Genomic DNA, 15,622 nt, shown 5'->3' with positions numbered 1-15,622 from the left:
GAGTGAGCTCATCAGTAGAGCGAGCCTTATGTTTCACTGTGCTACATAATGATAAGCTTAGAGAGTGCGTGGAGGGTTTGCAGGGCTGCGGATTGACAATTGGAGATGTTTTCTAGCCGAACAGCAGTTAAATGAAAAGATGATTGGTTAGCAGAAATCCTCTTCCTGCCTTTATTGAGAGAAAACTCGCACTCGCTATTTTATTTTCTTAACCCGTTTATATATACATACATAGCATGGATTTAATATGAAATGCCATTCACTTTGCGTTTTTCTCTTTTAATACAGCAATGATACTCATGCATACATTAGGGCGATAAGTTGACCGCACTATCCTCAATCAAATGTCAACACTTTCAGCATTAAATCGGATTATGTTTTGGGACAGCGACCAGTCCACCTTATTGATGAACATATTATGATGATGACATGGAGGTGTTTGGAACCTGTGGAGGCTGGCACAGCTTTGTGTCTGTCCAGCAAGTTAGTCATACAATACTCTGAAGCAGAGGAGTTCTTCGCGGGATGATCATTTTTAACAATTACTTTCTCACTAATCTGATTCATCAATTTGTCAGAAAATGGTGATATCCAAGCTGACGCCATCGCATTTGCTATTTATTTAAACAGTCCTTTTTCAATCACAAAGAAAATCAACAGCTGGAACTAGCAAATGTTTGTTAATAAGAATCATGAAATCAAAACCGTCACATGGTAGTTGAATTTGTCGTATGTAATAAATGTAAAGAGTTTATGAGCATCCACGTACTCACTGTACCTTTCTGTAGTAAAGTCCACTGAGCAAACCGTCTTTTCCTCCCACAGTCAAGAGGAGGAGTTATCTTCATCCTCCAGTGAAGAAGAGGAGAGCGATCAGCGGCAGAATGAAGATCTGTTTGGCAAGGTGGTCTGTGTGGAGGGGGTTGCCACCGGTGACAAAAAGAAGACTACGTGGTATCCTGCTTTGGTGAGCTCATAGTCTCCCTTCCTTTGCTGCTCTCTGCTGCATCACTGTGAAGAAACAGGCACCACTGCTGCTGGGTCTCAGTACACTCGCAGCATTGTGCCATTTCATCAAAACGCCTGCTTATGTAACATCAGCAGGATTATGTTATTGCAATAGAATACACCTACCATGAAATGGTGCAACATGCCTGCCGTTGCCCTTCACCAGCTGATTTCTAAAAATAGAACAAACTTTTTTCTTCTGCAGGGTGAAGAGTTTGAGAAAGCTAATCAGCTCAATCATCAAAAACGATGACTTGTTTTCCCATCAATTTTATGTTCTCAGCTATCCATTTCTTTCCACTCACCCTTAACTCTCAGTCACTGTTAGCTCACAATGAAATGGTGACAGGCCTTGTTTGTTTGTGCAAGTGCTACAAGTCGAACTGGGAGAATGGGAGAGGGTGGGGAAAGCTGTCCCTTTAACTGTGTAGTCAACAGTGCCCCGCCTCCAGGATTTGTTGTTCTTGGCTTGCAGCTGACTGAGCTCCATGCTGCCTCCTTGTGACAGTCCAGAGAGGTGCACTCCTCAGTAGCCTGTCATTGTTTACACTGTGGCCGTATGGCAGAGGGGTGGAGTAGTATCCTGGTAGATGTCTCATGCAACAGATGATGCTTGGCTGTAACAAACAGTGTGATTTCTGAGTGGCTTAGTTAAATGAAAGTCAGAAGAAACGGGTCTGCATGTGTGAGCTGAGCACTTAGATTTGCAGTGCGGCATATGTGTCGGAGGACGAAATGGGATCACAGAACAAATGTGAGTCATAATGCTCAAGTGAAAAGCTTCCAACCTGCCAGCCTGTGTGTGCTTTATATACAGAGAGAGCAGGGCCTGGTGGAAATCAGATCTCCATAATGGCAGTGCTGCCTCCTCTGGGTTAGACTGGCGCTGGAGCAGCTCTCATTGTTGTGCTCCTCAACTTTAGTACACAGCACATGCTGCCAGAGGATGAACATCCCTTACACATCGCTCTTCATCGCTGCTGCTTGTTTGTTTTTGTTTCACAGACAGCTTATTTTGCAATCAGTGTGGCCTTTTGCAGAAACTACTTTAGTCATTTACTCTGACACCCCCCTCCTCTGCTTTGAGCGCACACACACACACACACACACACACACACACACACACACACACACACACACACACACACACACACACACACACACATCATACCGCATCATCTTACCTTTTTACTGTCTCTTTTCTCTGTGCAACAAGGTCATCTCCCCGGACTGCCACGAAGACATGTCTGTGAAGAAGGACAACATCTTCGTCCGCTCTTTCAAGGATGGAAAATTGTGAGTCATTAATAATGTGCTGAAAGACACTTTACATGCAGCATGTTGCATCAGTACACTAGTAGATCATATGACATAATTATAGACTCATGTTTTCAACTCATCGTGTAATAAATAAAAAGCATAAGTTGGGCCTTTTGAATTTATTACTTAGTTGTGATTGTTGGCTACAAATCTAGAGGGAATCAGTTCACATAAAGGAAAACCAAACTGTCTTCTGAGAGGCAGTGACAAGCAAATGACTGGCATTTTCATTTCATAAATTATCTAAGTTGTTCTTTATTGATTCTCAATTAATTTTCTGTAAGTCACTTAGCCAGATAATCATTTAGTACCACTGTTAAACATTCTCATCGCAAGTCTATGGATGTTTTTAATGGGATTGGTGTGCAATGAACCATTGCAATACAAGCACGCGCACAGTTTGGTATATTGACAAAGGAGATGCTTGACTGTGCTCTGCTGTGAGACATAACTACACAACATAATTTTTGGAAATGTTTCAGAAAACATTCGTGCTTTTATTTCTTATGCTTAGTGTTTTTCCTGTAATTTGGCTCAGTCAGATACCATTTATAGGTATTGTCTGATTAATATTTACTAAAGGAATTCAAACGTCTAATTGTTTTGAGTCTCAGAGTAGTATAAGCTCAGCTGCTGAGAGCCACAAACAAGATACTGTGTGACTTCCCCGGCAGCGCTGTTATTTTATTTGTCCTAAGGCTGTAAGTTGGTGGTGAGGTAAGGCAGGGTAGCTTCCCTGCAGCCTCCCCTCGGCATGGAACCACATAGCCGGATTGTTTTGTCTGTGGTAAAGAGAGAAATAAGTTCTGTCAAGAATGTGCACTCAGCTGGCGGTTTGTTATTGCAGTGTTTCTGGATGTGGGTAGCCCACACTCAGCGTAAACTAATCAGGTGTTTGTTCAGTGTTCCAAAGGCTACTTTTCCTTGTATTTGCATTGCACCGATGACAGAACAGCCTCGATGCATACTTTAATAGATGTCCTGCGTAACTCAGGACCCTTAATCTGCAGCTGAAGACGTATTTGCAGCACAGGAAGGCTTATCACTTGTTCTTTGGCTAATAGCAAGGTGAAGGGTAGAGCTGATGAGAGAGAAAACATAAGGAAAGATTAAAAAACTGGAAGTCATATCCTTCTGAAGTATTTCCTCTCCGACCAGGGCATCCACTGTAGCCATTTTCCTTTCTGTTCTGTAGCAGTTTGATTCCGCTCATTGAAATCAGCGCAGTGTATCCAAGGGTGAGTGTAACAAATAGCAATGTAAGAACTAGGAAAATCTATGTCATTGTTAATGAGATTTTCAGGTTTGTTTCCCTCCAATGTTTTAGCTTTTATGTGGATGGAATAACAAAGATGAAAGTGTGTAGCAATTTTGTAGCTCATGTGTAATGTGAGGGATGTCTCGTTTTGTTATGTTTGATATATCAGTCTTTTTTAGATGTCTGCTTCTGAGACAGAACAAAACTTTTTAAACTGAATCTACCACATGTAGTTATTGCAGAGAATGTGTCCTCTTTTTATTAATGCTACAGTGCTGCATCATTCCTTTTGCCCTCTCTGTGCTTTCAAGAGCTTTTCCATTCTTTTACAACGCACACGCTCCACTCATCATTGTTTGCTATTCTGCTTTTGATAATTTATGGCAGCCTCTTTTCAGCTATTATTATCAAGTTATTCTAACTTGCTGCTCCCTGTGTGATTTGTTTTTTGAAGAGTGGGTCACATCCATAAGCGGTGTGACCTCTCCCGCACAGCGCCGGGGTCAGCATGTTCACTTTTCCTCTGGAGGGTTTGGGATTGTTACTGATAACCATTCAGTGTGCCTTTCAAAAACAATGGCTTTGGAAAACATTTTTTTGGGGGGGAAAGCAAGGTCACATCCAGAGGGGAGGGCTGGTGTTTTCAGGAAGTGGTTATTCTTATTTAGTCAGATCTGGTTGCCGTAGTAACAATGGAAACAGAAGCCGTGTCTGTTTTTTTTTTTTTCGTCTTTGGCTGACCTGCAAGCTTGTCTGTGCTTTTGACGCACAGAGAAAAAGACAGCGTAATCATTGTGAGTAGGTTTTTAACCTTGGCTAAACAAAACTGGGCTGCAGAATTAAATAAAATCCTGAATGGGCTTGTTATTTTTACCCCTGAAAGAAATCAATGTTTAGTCAGTTAGTTTTAAAGTATATTGCTCTTTCATTATCCATCCGGTATTCTTTAAAAATTATCTACATACATTCTTTAACGTGCAACTCCCTTGAAAATGTGACCTCCAAATCTGTGATTTAAATGGGACTTGCCAGATTCAATAAAAATCCCATTTGGTTTGGCAAATTCACTACTTTCTAAACTAAATGAGCTATTATTTTAACAACGCTGCTTACTGGCTAATGAGAAGCAAATATTTTCAGCTTTAGTCCTGTAAGATATTTTAGTCAGGATGAGTGGCTGAAAGCTGCACTTCGTGTAAACTTTTTTTTAGTTTTGTATGCACACCAGTGGCATTAAGGGTAGCATCAGGGTGCATTGGGTAGCACAGTTGCCTCACAGTGTGAAGGTTCTGGATTTGTTGGGGCCTTTCTATGGGGTTTGCATGTTGTCCATGCGCTCCCACAGTCCAAACATGCATGTCAAGTTAACTCTACATTGGCAGTAGTAGTGTGACTTTGAACGTGAAGGATCGTCTGAATTAGAATGGCTTTATTGTCATCATACATGGCATGACGAAAATATAAATAGCTTCCGCTGGACGGTGCTGAACAACAAGCAATAAGAAATAAAATATCAACATTAAATAATAGAATCAAATGTACATATATAACAATATTAAAAATGACAACATCTGCAAAGGAGGCCAGATATATACAATATGGGAGGTAAATGAAATGGAATAAGAACCAGAAGAATATGATAAATATATCTGTCTCTCTGTGTTAGTGCCATGATTGACTGGTAACCTGTACAGGGTGTACTCCACCTCTTGCCCAATGTCGGCTGAGATTCCACTCCAGTGCTCTTCTGTGAGCCTTTACAGAATACACCAGGTATAGCTGATTGTATGGAGTAGTGCAAAGGCTTTAGGAAGGGCAATGTCGAATGGTCAGTGAGTCATTCCCCAGAGGATGAATGTTACTGACTTTGATGATCCATTGACTTTTCATCTTGCTGCACTATGAGGTTGACATTTGTGGTTCAGGGTGAAATGTCTTGGCAGCTGCTGGATGGTCTGTCTTGAAATGTGCTCCATATATTCATCAACCTCAGAGAAAGAATTCTAATCCTCAGTCGTTTTCATATAGTACCATCATCAAGGCAAAGATTCTCTTTTGTCCAGTATAGTGGTTTTTAACCAAATACCTGTAAAACTACTGGCATCCCTATGATTCTGAGCTGGACTATATTTACAGTTAATTAACAATTGCTACTAATTCTAAAAAGTTGATCATTTTCAAATTGAATTCAGCAGTTTGAAGCAAAGTAATTAGCAAATCACAAAGGCCACAATTGAGGATTTACATTATGCAGCATTTCTGACCCTGTTATTGTTCTTTTTCATTTGCAGAATTAAGCAACACTTTGATGTGGCTCCTGAGCTGTGAATTACCAACTTGTTTCAGTGTCAGAGTTTATTTGTAGAAAGGTCCCATTATTTTCCAATTGTATTTTTTTTTATATTTTATTATTATTACTTTGTTTAACTTAACAGAGTCACGAATTTTGTGGTAATTATTTTTTTTTCTATGCCATTTTAAATAATATAAATACACATCAGAAACAGTTTATATCTTTAAGTTTTCATCCTTGCATTAGAATATAAATCAGTGTATACATTTGGTGCAACATATAGTCATGATCCATCACACACTTTAAATCTGTTACACGGTGAATATTCAATAAGGCTTGACTTTAAATTATATTGCAACTTAGAAGATATTTTCCCCAAATTGTTCAGTCCTAAATGCCGCATGCTGAAATGGTGCATGTGTTGATGTGAGCATGTTAGTATTTAGCTCAAAGCACACCTGTTTGCAGCTCAAAATATTTTTTTTCACATTTGGGCATAGTTGGATGTCACTTTAACAACATACCCAATGCATTTTTATAAGTGATTATTTATAGGGCATGCCATCAAACAAAGCAGTCTGGGCTCTTTTAGCTGCACATGCTCGCTTCCTTAAAATTTCACTCCATGATAAATCTAGTCATTGGATCAGCTCAGTGGCGTACAGATACCGCGGCAAATCATATCTCTTGCACACCAGCCAAGCCTCTGACTGCTTTCAGCTTACAAGCTCCACTGATCCATCTATCTGCCAAATCGCCAACTCTTTGCCCAGCTGCTGTAGAAATGCTGTAAGAAAGTATCCTGTGAATGCAGTCATGACTGTTCATGTCATCTCAGGTTTTAAGGTTGTTATCAGTGCTGGCCTCAGTTAGAAAGTTCAAATACAGCTTTTCTCCTGTCAGCGTTCCAATTAACAAGACTGTGGGGGGTGTTCTTCGCCACTTCACACTTTGTTCTTATGGTCATAACTGTATTTTTTAAAAAGTCACACAATTCTGCTTAAAATTTTGACTGCCTTACATGGTTGAGCTCTTTTAGCTGAACCTTGATGTAACACTCAGTACTGTCCACTTGTCGTCTCACATTGTAATCAGAGCTGCTTTTTTTTTTTTTTTTGCAGTTACATGGTGCTGCGGAAGGACGTCCGCGAGATGAACAACGATTGTCCCCCAAAAGCCGACGCAGGGCTCAAACCAGGTGAGTTTAAAGTAAAGTTTAAAGAGCGAAATCGTGCTGAACTGGTGCATAGTGCGTACCTAGTCCCCGACATCTGTGGGCTGGTCTGTGTGCTGACAGACTTGGCAGAAAATGCTCACAGAGTGGTCTGCAGCGAGGCAGACTGAAGAAAGACAAGTTTTGTTTTTGTTCTGGGGAATGCAGCGGTGGAGAGCTCCTGTCTCTGTCGAGTCTATTTTTATTTGAAGTCCTCACCAGGCTTTTTATATAGTGCCCCCATTTTTCTGCTGCAGAGCTCTTACTCTCTCATAATTACAGTTAGGAAACAGCTTTGTATTATCACTGTCTTGGTATTCACAGGTGGTTGACTCACAACTGTGATATTTTCCGCGTTACAAAAGCGTAAAACAAGCATCTGCCCAGGTGGTTAGATGCTGCTTAAACCCACCTGTGACATTGTGGCTGAATGCTTCTGCTGCTCTGCGTCGCTGCAAATGCTGACAGATTTTCATGCTGCCGTCTTTTATTGCTGCTTGTCTTTTGAGTCTTTTTATACTGTCCTAGTTTTTCTATGGGTCTATTATTATGATAATTTCAAAGTTTAGATGTAGTTTTAAACACCTTCTCAGCAGAGATGTTTTTGTAAACCAGCGATGATTACACATATTTAGCCCGAGGACGCTCTAGTTTCATTTTAGCTTCTGTTATGTTGCACAATGTTAAGACCTGAAGACCAGGGAATGATTATTAGCACTTACAGGGATCGGATATTGTCATATAATCCATTTTCTTTATGCATTTGACAGCATTGGATGCAGCCTTGGAGTTCCAGCAGCAGTTGGTTGTACCCAGTACCTGGAAGACAGAAGTGAAAGAGGAAAGTTCTAGCAGTGAGGAGGATGATGAGGACGAAGAGGAGGAGCAAGAAGAAGATGCCAGCGGTGAAGAGGAGGAGGTAGAGGCAGAACTCACGCACATGTTTTTATCCCCACAACCTCCAAGTTTAAAGGATCTACAACAACTGTCTTGTTTCCTGCCGACAGGAGGAGGTGGAGCCGTTCCCAGAGGAGAGGGAGAACTTTCTGCAGCAGCTCTACAAGTTCATGGAAGACAGAGGTTGGTCCAGGGTGCTGGGAAAATTGATGTCTGCAGAGTTTCTTGGCCATTTGAGAAGAAAGATTTTTTGTTTCCCTTTTTTGGGGTTTCAGTTTATTGCAATTTTAAAATGAAGTACGTTTTATGAGTTTCTTTACACATAGTAAGATTAGGTTGAAGAAGGGATAACATGGGTGAGAAACAAATAGTAAAAGAAAAGTCACCCTACAATCCCAGATGTAGCTATCCTTACTGTAGCCCCTTTCAGAAACCTTCAGGTATTTGGTCATAATCTGAGCATGTCAGCTTGATTGTCAGCAGACACCTCGTCACTTTACCATTAAAGTTGCAAACCCAATCTATGTCGGACCCAGTAACATTTCTGTATCATTCTCAACAGGACACATGTCAGAACTGTATGCCGTCGCATTAATGGTTAAGCGCACACACAAGCAGCATACATTAAGTTGTGTGCTGTAATTTGGGGAAGACTTTCTGAATTTCAGCAGCAATATTCATCCAAAAACTTGCGCATGTCATACAAAAACAATAGCTTCATTATTGGTCATAATTGTCAGTTCTCAACAAGATGGAGTTAGGATTGGTCAGGATATAATCGCAACTCAATTTAGGTACTTTTCCTCACTTCCAAGTGTCACGCAGAGTCTGTTTATAAGCTGCGGTTTTGCCACTTGTTACATGGCGAGTTTAAATTTTGTCTTTTGTTTAATCGGGCATTATTATGCATTATTTCACTTAATGTACTGTCCAAGCTAATGTGGATGGCAAATATTGTGCCTCTCTCTGTCGCCATTGTGGGTATGTATGAAAGAAGTCACAAGGTCATGTTATGACATGAAAGTGAAGTATGTGTAAAAAAAACAGAATGCTGTTAGTTTAACAGACTGATGAAGCCAGCGATATCTGAAAAATACCTGTAAAGGTATATTTCTGCCACCTGTTCCTATACCTATTTAGCTTATTCAGTGCTTACATTCTAAAAGCCATTCAGAGCTCCAAATTTAAAGTTATTTTATTTTACTTTTGTCAAATTCAGTGAACATCTTCTCAAAGTCCGCTAGCCTACCAATTTGTGTATGTGCTGAAAACAACAAATCTGGTGTACGAACACAGCCTAGGATCTGGAATGGGAATCAAACAAAGTAGCTTCGACAGGTCCACACAAAGCTATTCCAGTGTGTCCTGTACACAAGCAGGAATATGGAGAACGTGGAGAGGGAGTTAGGCAAGAGCAAACTGGGGGAAAGGAGGCAGTGTACGTAACAGGCACAGTACATCTGGCACATGCAAAGTAAGCATGCTAAATAGCTAAATATCAACTACCATGTTCCAGAATCACACAAAAATATCCCATCAGCTTCTAAAATATAACTGATGATCAAATAAATAGCTTCAGTTAGCTACACCTATTCTAAAATACTGTGTGAAAACCTCACAGCGGGCATTTCTTCATTATGGATGCTTGTACTTCTGTATTTTTGATACAAAATGCTCAAAAACATTAATTTTGCAGCATTGCTACTGTTACTTAAGTAGAAGGTCAGAATACTTTCTCCAACACTGCCAAAAATGACCTAAGTTACAGTTACACAAAAAATGACTGCGCTCTCTTTGGATTTCTAAGTTAAACATCCATGTAAACCTGTGCCATGTTCCTTGTCTTCAGGAACTCCCATCAACAAGCGGCCTGTTCTGGGCTACAGGAACCTGAACCTGTTCAAGCTCTACAGGCTGGTGAACAAACTGGGAGGCTTTGACAATGTGAGTGCCACTTTGAAGGCAATTCCTCTTAGAGTAGTTTTGGTCACACTTGACTTGTTTGATGTTCACTCACTCTGAATTTGTCCTCAACTGTGTCCATTTTTCAACAGATTGAAAGCGGCTCCGTTTGGAAACAAGTCTATCAGGATCTAGGAATCCCTGTGCTCAACTCAGCTGCTGGCTATAATGTCAAATGTGCTTACCGCAAGTATGTACAGGCACTCATTCTGTAGCTCTATGCTGGTAAAAGGTGGCCTTTATTTCTGCTCTTCTGTGTTCTGTAGTTTGTTCGATTTGCTATCAATATTCAAGAGTTTTATTCTTTGCATGATTAGCTTTTTGCTGTGCATGTGTGTTTGACTGTGTACAGGAGCAATAAAATCCAACATAGGGACCCTTGCTGGATATGTTGACAAAGAATTACTCATCTTGCAGGTACTTGTATGGATTCGAAGAATACTGCACTTCCACTGCCATCACATTCAGGATGGACCTCCCTTTGAAGCAGGGTCCCAAGGGGGAGGTGAAGTCTGAGCAGGAGACGGGAGGAACAGCGGTTCCCACGTCATCTAACTCAGAAGAGCAGAAAGCCCAGGCGGATGGAGAATCATGCAGTGCACAGTCCGTTGTCTGCAAGGTGCATTCTCCTGAATATTGTTTGATTAGAATCAATGTCTTTACTTCATATGTTGGATATTAATCCAGACAGCACCTTTACTGTAGACTAACTTCTCCAGACCTGTACATGTTTCTCATAATGAAAGCATCCCTCTTCCACAGGATGAAAAACCTGATTTGACCGGAAACAAAATAGAGTCTGAACCACCAAAAACTGAGGGAAAGGACAGTGGAAACGACGATGATGACGAAGAAGATGGTCCCCATAAGGGAGACGCAGACGAGGGCTCGTCGACATCTCGCCTCGGAGCCGACACCATGAAGCAGGAGCGAGACGAGGAGCAGGAGAGCAAGGACAACTCTGGGTAGGTGGTCTAAAGAGATCCACCACGGTGGTAAAAATAAAATATCCTCATGGCACAAACACAATTTCCAAGCAGACCTCCTGCATTGTGAAGCTATTTTAAAATTCAACATCAGTATTTATGAATTTAAAAGTTTCTCCAGACAGAAGGACCTCAGGCATTCGCTGTCCTTAGTGGCAGTAAAAAGCTAAAAGACCATTAGCAGATGAGGAGCAGTGATCCCTCAGACCTTAATGACACTAATACCCAGTATACCCACAATCCACCTCTACCTGCTAACCAGAGAGAGGAGAGCTCTCCTCTGTCTCTCCTCTAACTAAGCTCTTACCCACTGCCCTCTGTGCTATTATTATTTCTCGTGGCTTAGTCGGCATCAGCTGGCAGAGACATCTTAGAGCACCAAAGCCTGACTGCTATCTTTCACCTGGCATGTCATGCTGTGCTCTCTCTCTCTCTCTCTCTCTCTCTCTCTCTCTCTCTCTCTCTGTCTCTCTGTCTCTCTCTCTGTCTCTCTCTCTGTCTCTCTCTGTCTGTCTCTCTCTCTGTCTCTCTCTCTCTGTCTCTCTCTCTGTCTCTCTCTGTCTCTCTCTCTCTCTCTCTCTCTCTCTCTCTGTCTCTCTCTGTCTGTCTCTCTCTCTGTCTCTCTCTCTCTGTCTCTCTCTCTCTGTCTCTCTCTCTCTCTCTCTCTCTGTCTCTCTCTCTGTCTCTCTCTGTCTGTCTCTCTCTCTGTCTCTCTCTCTCTCTCTGTCTCTCTCTCTCTCTCTCTCTTCGCTGGGATTGTTTGGCCGTGGCGAGCCTCCCTCACTCAGTGCACACAACATGGCTGTGCTCTTCTTGATTTCTGACCTCTCCTGATCTCTGTCTCTCTTCCCCCATTCCTGTCTTCTCTCTCATTTTGTGGCTTTTGATGTTCAGCTTTATTAAATGTTCCATGTGTGTGAGTGTTATCACTGATGCATTAACCCTCCAGTTGTAAAGTAGCGCTTCAGATGCAGTAACCATTTGTGGAAAGAGGAACTTTGAGTAAAACCTTGCTAAATGTTTGTTCTGGGTAGTTGTATGGTTTGGTCTCAGTAGATGCATTTCCCCTGCTGTTACCTGTCCACAGTGTCTATATCGCTTCCTTGGATCTGTGTTTGTTCAACCTCCAGAGTGGCAATTGTGTTAAGGTTGTTTGGGCTTCGAAGGATGGGCTAGACAGCCCTCCACTGGGAAATCTATCGGTCCTTGTACGTACTATACTGCAGTTTTTGTATCAGATTGAAGGACTGCAAAGTTGCCCAACAATAGGATGTTCACATCATAAGCTGTTGCTCTTTGTATCCCTCTCTGCAGTTCATATCACCTGTGGCCACGGCCCCAGTACAGTATTATCACGCTGATTACCATCACATTTGGACTTTCTGACAATCACAAAGTTCCCCATTTCTTTGGCTTTGTCAGGATCAGCGGTCCTCAGAGATTACGCGGTTGCGTGAGGGTTTACAGAGTCACTCAGCAGACAACCCACAGCCTGATCTGATCTGATCAGAGCTTTCCTGATGCTATCAAACCTGTTTGATGTTTACAGACTGTAATCTGGATGGACCCCTTGGTGTGTAAAGAATGCATTTCATTCTGGCAGCAGAGACTGCGTGTAGTCAGTGAAAGCAACAAGTTTACTGTCAACTTAAATGGGAAAATTATGTATTCATATATATCAGTGACAGTAGGTGATTATATAGAGAGAAACTCTGTTGTTAAGTAACTCCCTAAGTGCTATTCATCGTTGTGATGAAGCCTACGCAGCTGCTTTATTGAGAAATGTACAGTTCACTTGGACTGACTCTCAAGCAGTCTTTTTTGTGGCTTTTTATTCATAGTAATGTGCTGAGTCTAAAGCTGGAACTGTACATTTTTTGAAGAAGTTTGAAGTTTTGATGTAAATGATGCTTTCAGGTGATTTATTAAAGGCTGCGAGTAATTACAATTTTCAAGATGATATATCTGCTACTTATTTTTTGTTGTAATCTTATATGTGTGAATAATAGTAATATTATGATGTAAATGATATATATGATGTTGAGTCGAAGATAATCATCATTAAATGCCCAAAAGTCCGAACCACCAACATACAGCATTCACTATAATTAAGACCAAGAAAAACAAGATGTTGTCACATTTACGAACCAGGAACCAACATGTGTTTGGCATAGTTGCAGATTATTTTCTGTTACTTGTCACAGTGTGAACATATATATCTATTTTTTTTTCATCAAAGCTTTTTTAAATGTATCATGTGCAGTGTGCCTTTTAAATCCGTCAACATGCTGAGTGTAGTGTCTCCCCAGGGTTAGGACTGTACCAGTTTCTTCAGATGTCACACTACACATCTTCTTCATTTTCACTTGTTATATAAAAAATATCAGCAGAACGTACAGGCTCTGAGCAGGTAGCTATGTGAGGGATTACGTGGAGTACTGTGTTGTAGCTGTTCTCTGTGGCAGCAGACTGAGTTGGATCTCGCAGCCGTGCTTCCTCTCAATGCTGTAGTCTGGCTTTAAGTTGCTGTGCTGCCTGCCAAGTTGTGCTTTGCTGCCGTGCTAACCTGCCCCTGTGGCCCCTGCGCCTAAAACACTTACCGGCACTGCTGCACCGCCCGTATACACCCCAGCTTTGACATCTCCTGACTGTTTCCCACTAGCTCCTTCTTGTGGCTGCTTTGTTTCTTACAGTTTGTGTATGTGTGCGTATGAGTGAGTATCCCAAGTGTTTCGTGTAGGGTTAGATAGCCTAACAGTAGTGTTATTTCCCATGATCATTGATTTCTTTGCCATGAAAGAATGATGTTTTATTTGCTGACACACTCCATGTACTGTTCTTTGACTGGCTTACTATTAATGATGCAGCTGTTTATCCTGCAGTTTGCTGAAGGTTACACTGGTCTAGAGATAAGGCAGAAAAGTGGGAAGTTTATGTTTCTTTATAGATAAGGGCCTAGCGGTGTAATGGGACAGAGCAGGCAAGGGTGGAGCAAATTAATCAGAAAAGGGGCTTCCTAGCAGCAGGCAGTGAGTCGGGTGGCTGGGGGTGTGGGAGGGTGTTCTGTGGTGTTCAATGGGGCAGCCTAGGGCCAGGAAGTGCTGAACTGTTTTTCTTGCAGGGATGACAGCAGTCAGGAGGGGGAGGAAGGGGAGGAGTTTGAGTGTTACCCCCCGGGGATGAAGGTGCAGGTGAGGTATGGGCGAGGCCGCAATCTGAAGACGTACGAGGCCACTGTGAAAGAGGCAGACGTGGAGGGGGGAGAGGTGCTCTACCTGGTGCACTACTGTGGCTGGAACGTCAGGTAAGACAGGACCTGGGGAGAAATCACCTAACGTCTATATTCACCCTAAAAAAAAAAAAAAAAAGAAAAAGAAAACAACAAAAAAAAGACATCTCCTAACTTGTAATTCAACTCATGGGATCACCGCTACATGGGTGTCCCCGCTAACTATAACAGATACATCCCTTCTTCACAATTCTGCTTCGTCTGATCCAGTCCCATGGTCAGTACTCTGATTATGGAGAACACTGGGCCATCTAGTGGCAGAAACAGAACTGAGTACTGGGTCGATGCAGATTACTCCTCAGCTTCCTCACTCAGTTTTGACTGAATCCCCTGTCTGTCTGTCCCCCAGCTGTCTGTCTCTCAGCAAAATCTGCAGACAGGCTGAACTTCAACCAGTTTCATTCTGGGAATAATCAACCAGTGGTTTTTGGTTAAACAGTTTAATGTGATTTTTGAATGTGAGCTACCCTTTGGATCTCTGAATGGCCAACCAAAGTGCTGCTACACTCACCTCTACCTCTCAACCCTCTCCCCCCTCCCCAGTGGGTCAGGGTTAATGCAGTGTTAAGTAGAGTGTTAGGGTACCATGACACAGAGGTTAACTAGTGCAATCAGCATTTCATTGTCTCAATGTTGTTGTGTGGTCCTCTAGCACTCTATAAAAGACAGTGGGATGTTCTCTGCATTGTGTCTGTTGTGTGTGATGTTGTGAATCGTTTCATTTCCCCTCATACGACCCAAGTTAGCCCCCTCGGTACTGTTGGAACTCTGTTGAATATGATTTGTGTGGTGGTCGGTGTAATTATTGTTTCTTCCTTCATCATAAAGGTTTGTCTTTTTCCTCATACTACCATGGGATTTCTTCTTTTGCTGTTGAGGCTCATTGTGTCACAGCAACATGTTGGGATCAGACAGTAGAGTTGTCTGTGTGGTGGGTGGTGTGAGAGAGTGTTACTTAGCTCCTTTCAAAGACCTGAATGATGAAACTGTCTCTTGTCTTTGTACTTGATTTTAGATATGATGAATGGATCAAAGCAGACAAGATTGTGCGACCCGCCAATAAGAATGTTCCAAAAATAAAGCACCGCAAAAAAATAAAGGTACGACTTCGGAGAGTGTGCTCACTTTTCAGCTTGGCTTGATGTGATGAGATGATTCACTGATTGTGTTAAATTCTAACAGAACAAAACTGAGAGGGAGCGAGACAGGTTGGAGAGGCTCAATGACAGAGAAGTCCTCGGCCCTTCGCCCAACGCTAACCGTGTCCCACGCTCCAAGTGTGGCCTGAGTCAGGATGTCTTTTCCAAGATGGACGAGGGTGAGGACAAAGGGACTCAGCAGTCTCCAGTCAAGTCTATAGAAATTACTTCTATCCTCAATGGCCTGCAAGGTAGCA

At 42.0% G+C, this 15,622-nt stretch overlaps 1 protein-coding gene across 5 annotated transcripts in view; it reads left to right on the top strand.

Annotated features, from left to right (window-relative positions):
• Nucleotides 1–15,622, top strand: part of arid4b (AT-rich interaction domain 4B) — a 44,962-nt gene that overhangs the window by 24,057 nt on the left and 5,283 nt on the right. For 3 of the 5 annotated variants that reach the window (XM_023278010.3, XM_055018426.1, XM_055018425.1), the window contains exons 8-19: nt 826–967; nt 2,225–2,304; nt 7,001–7,077; nt 7,863–8,011; nt 8,100–8,172; nt 9,839–9,933; nt 10,044–10,141; nt 10,369–10,570; nt 10,714–10,916; nt 14,059–14,241; nt 15,242–15,326; nt 15,409–15,616. In XM_023278010.3, the coding sequence (XP_023133778.2) occupies nt 826–967; nt 2,225–2,304; nt 7,001–7,077; nt 7,863–8,011; nt 8,100–8,172; nt 9,839–9,933; nt 10,044–10,141; nt 10,369–10,570; nt 10,714–10,916; nt 14,059–14,241; nt 15,242–15,326; nt 15,409–15,616 (1,595 nt within the window). The remainder of the gene's footprint in view (nt 1–825; nt 968–2,224; nt 2,305–7,000; nt 7,078–7,862; nt 8,012–8,099; nt 8,173–9,838; nt 9,934–10,043; nt 10,142–10,368; nt 10,571–10,713; nt 10,917–14,058; nt 14,242–15,241; nt 15,327–15,408; nt 15,617–15,622) is intronic. The other 2 variants (XM_023278011.3, XM_023278012.3) reach the window with 2 other exon arrangements.

This window comes from Amphiprion ocellaris, chromosome 16 (assembly GCF_022539595.1).
Source record: "Amphiprion ocellaris isolate individual 3 ecotype Okinawa chromosome 16, ASM2253959v1, whole genome shotgun sequence".
Classification (NCBI taxonomy): domain Eukaryota; kingdom Metazoa; phylum Chordata; class Actinopteri; family Pomacentridae; genus Amphiprion; species Amphiprion ocellaris.
This window is presented reverse-complemented; position numbering and strand designations above follow the sequence as displayed.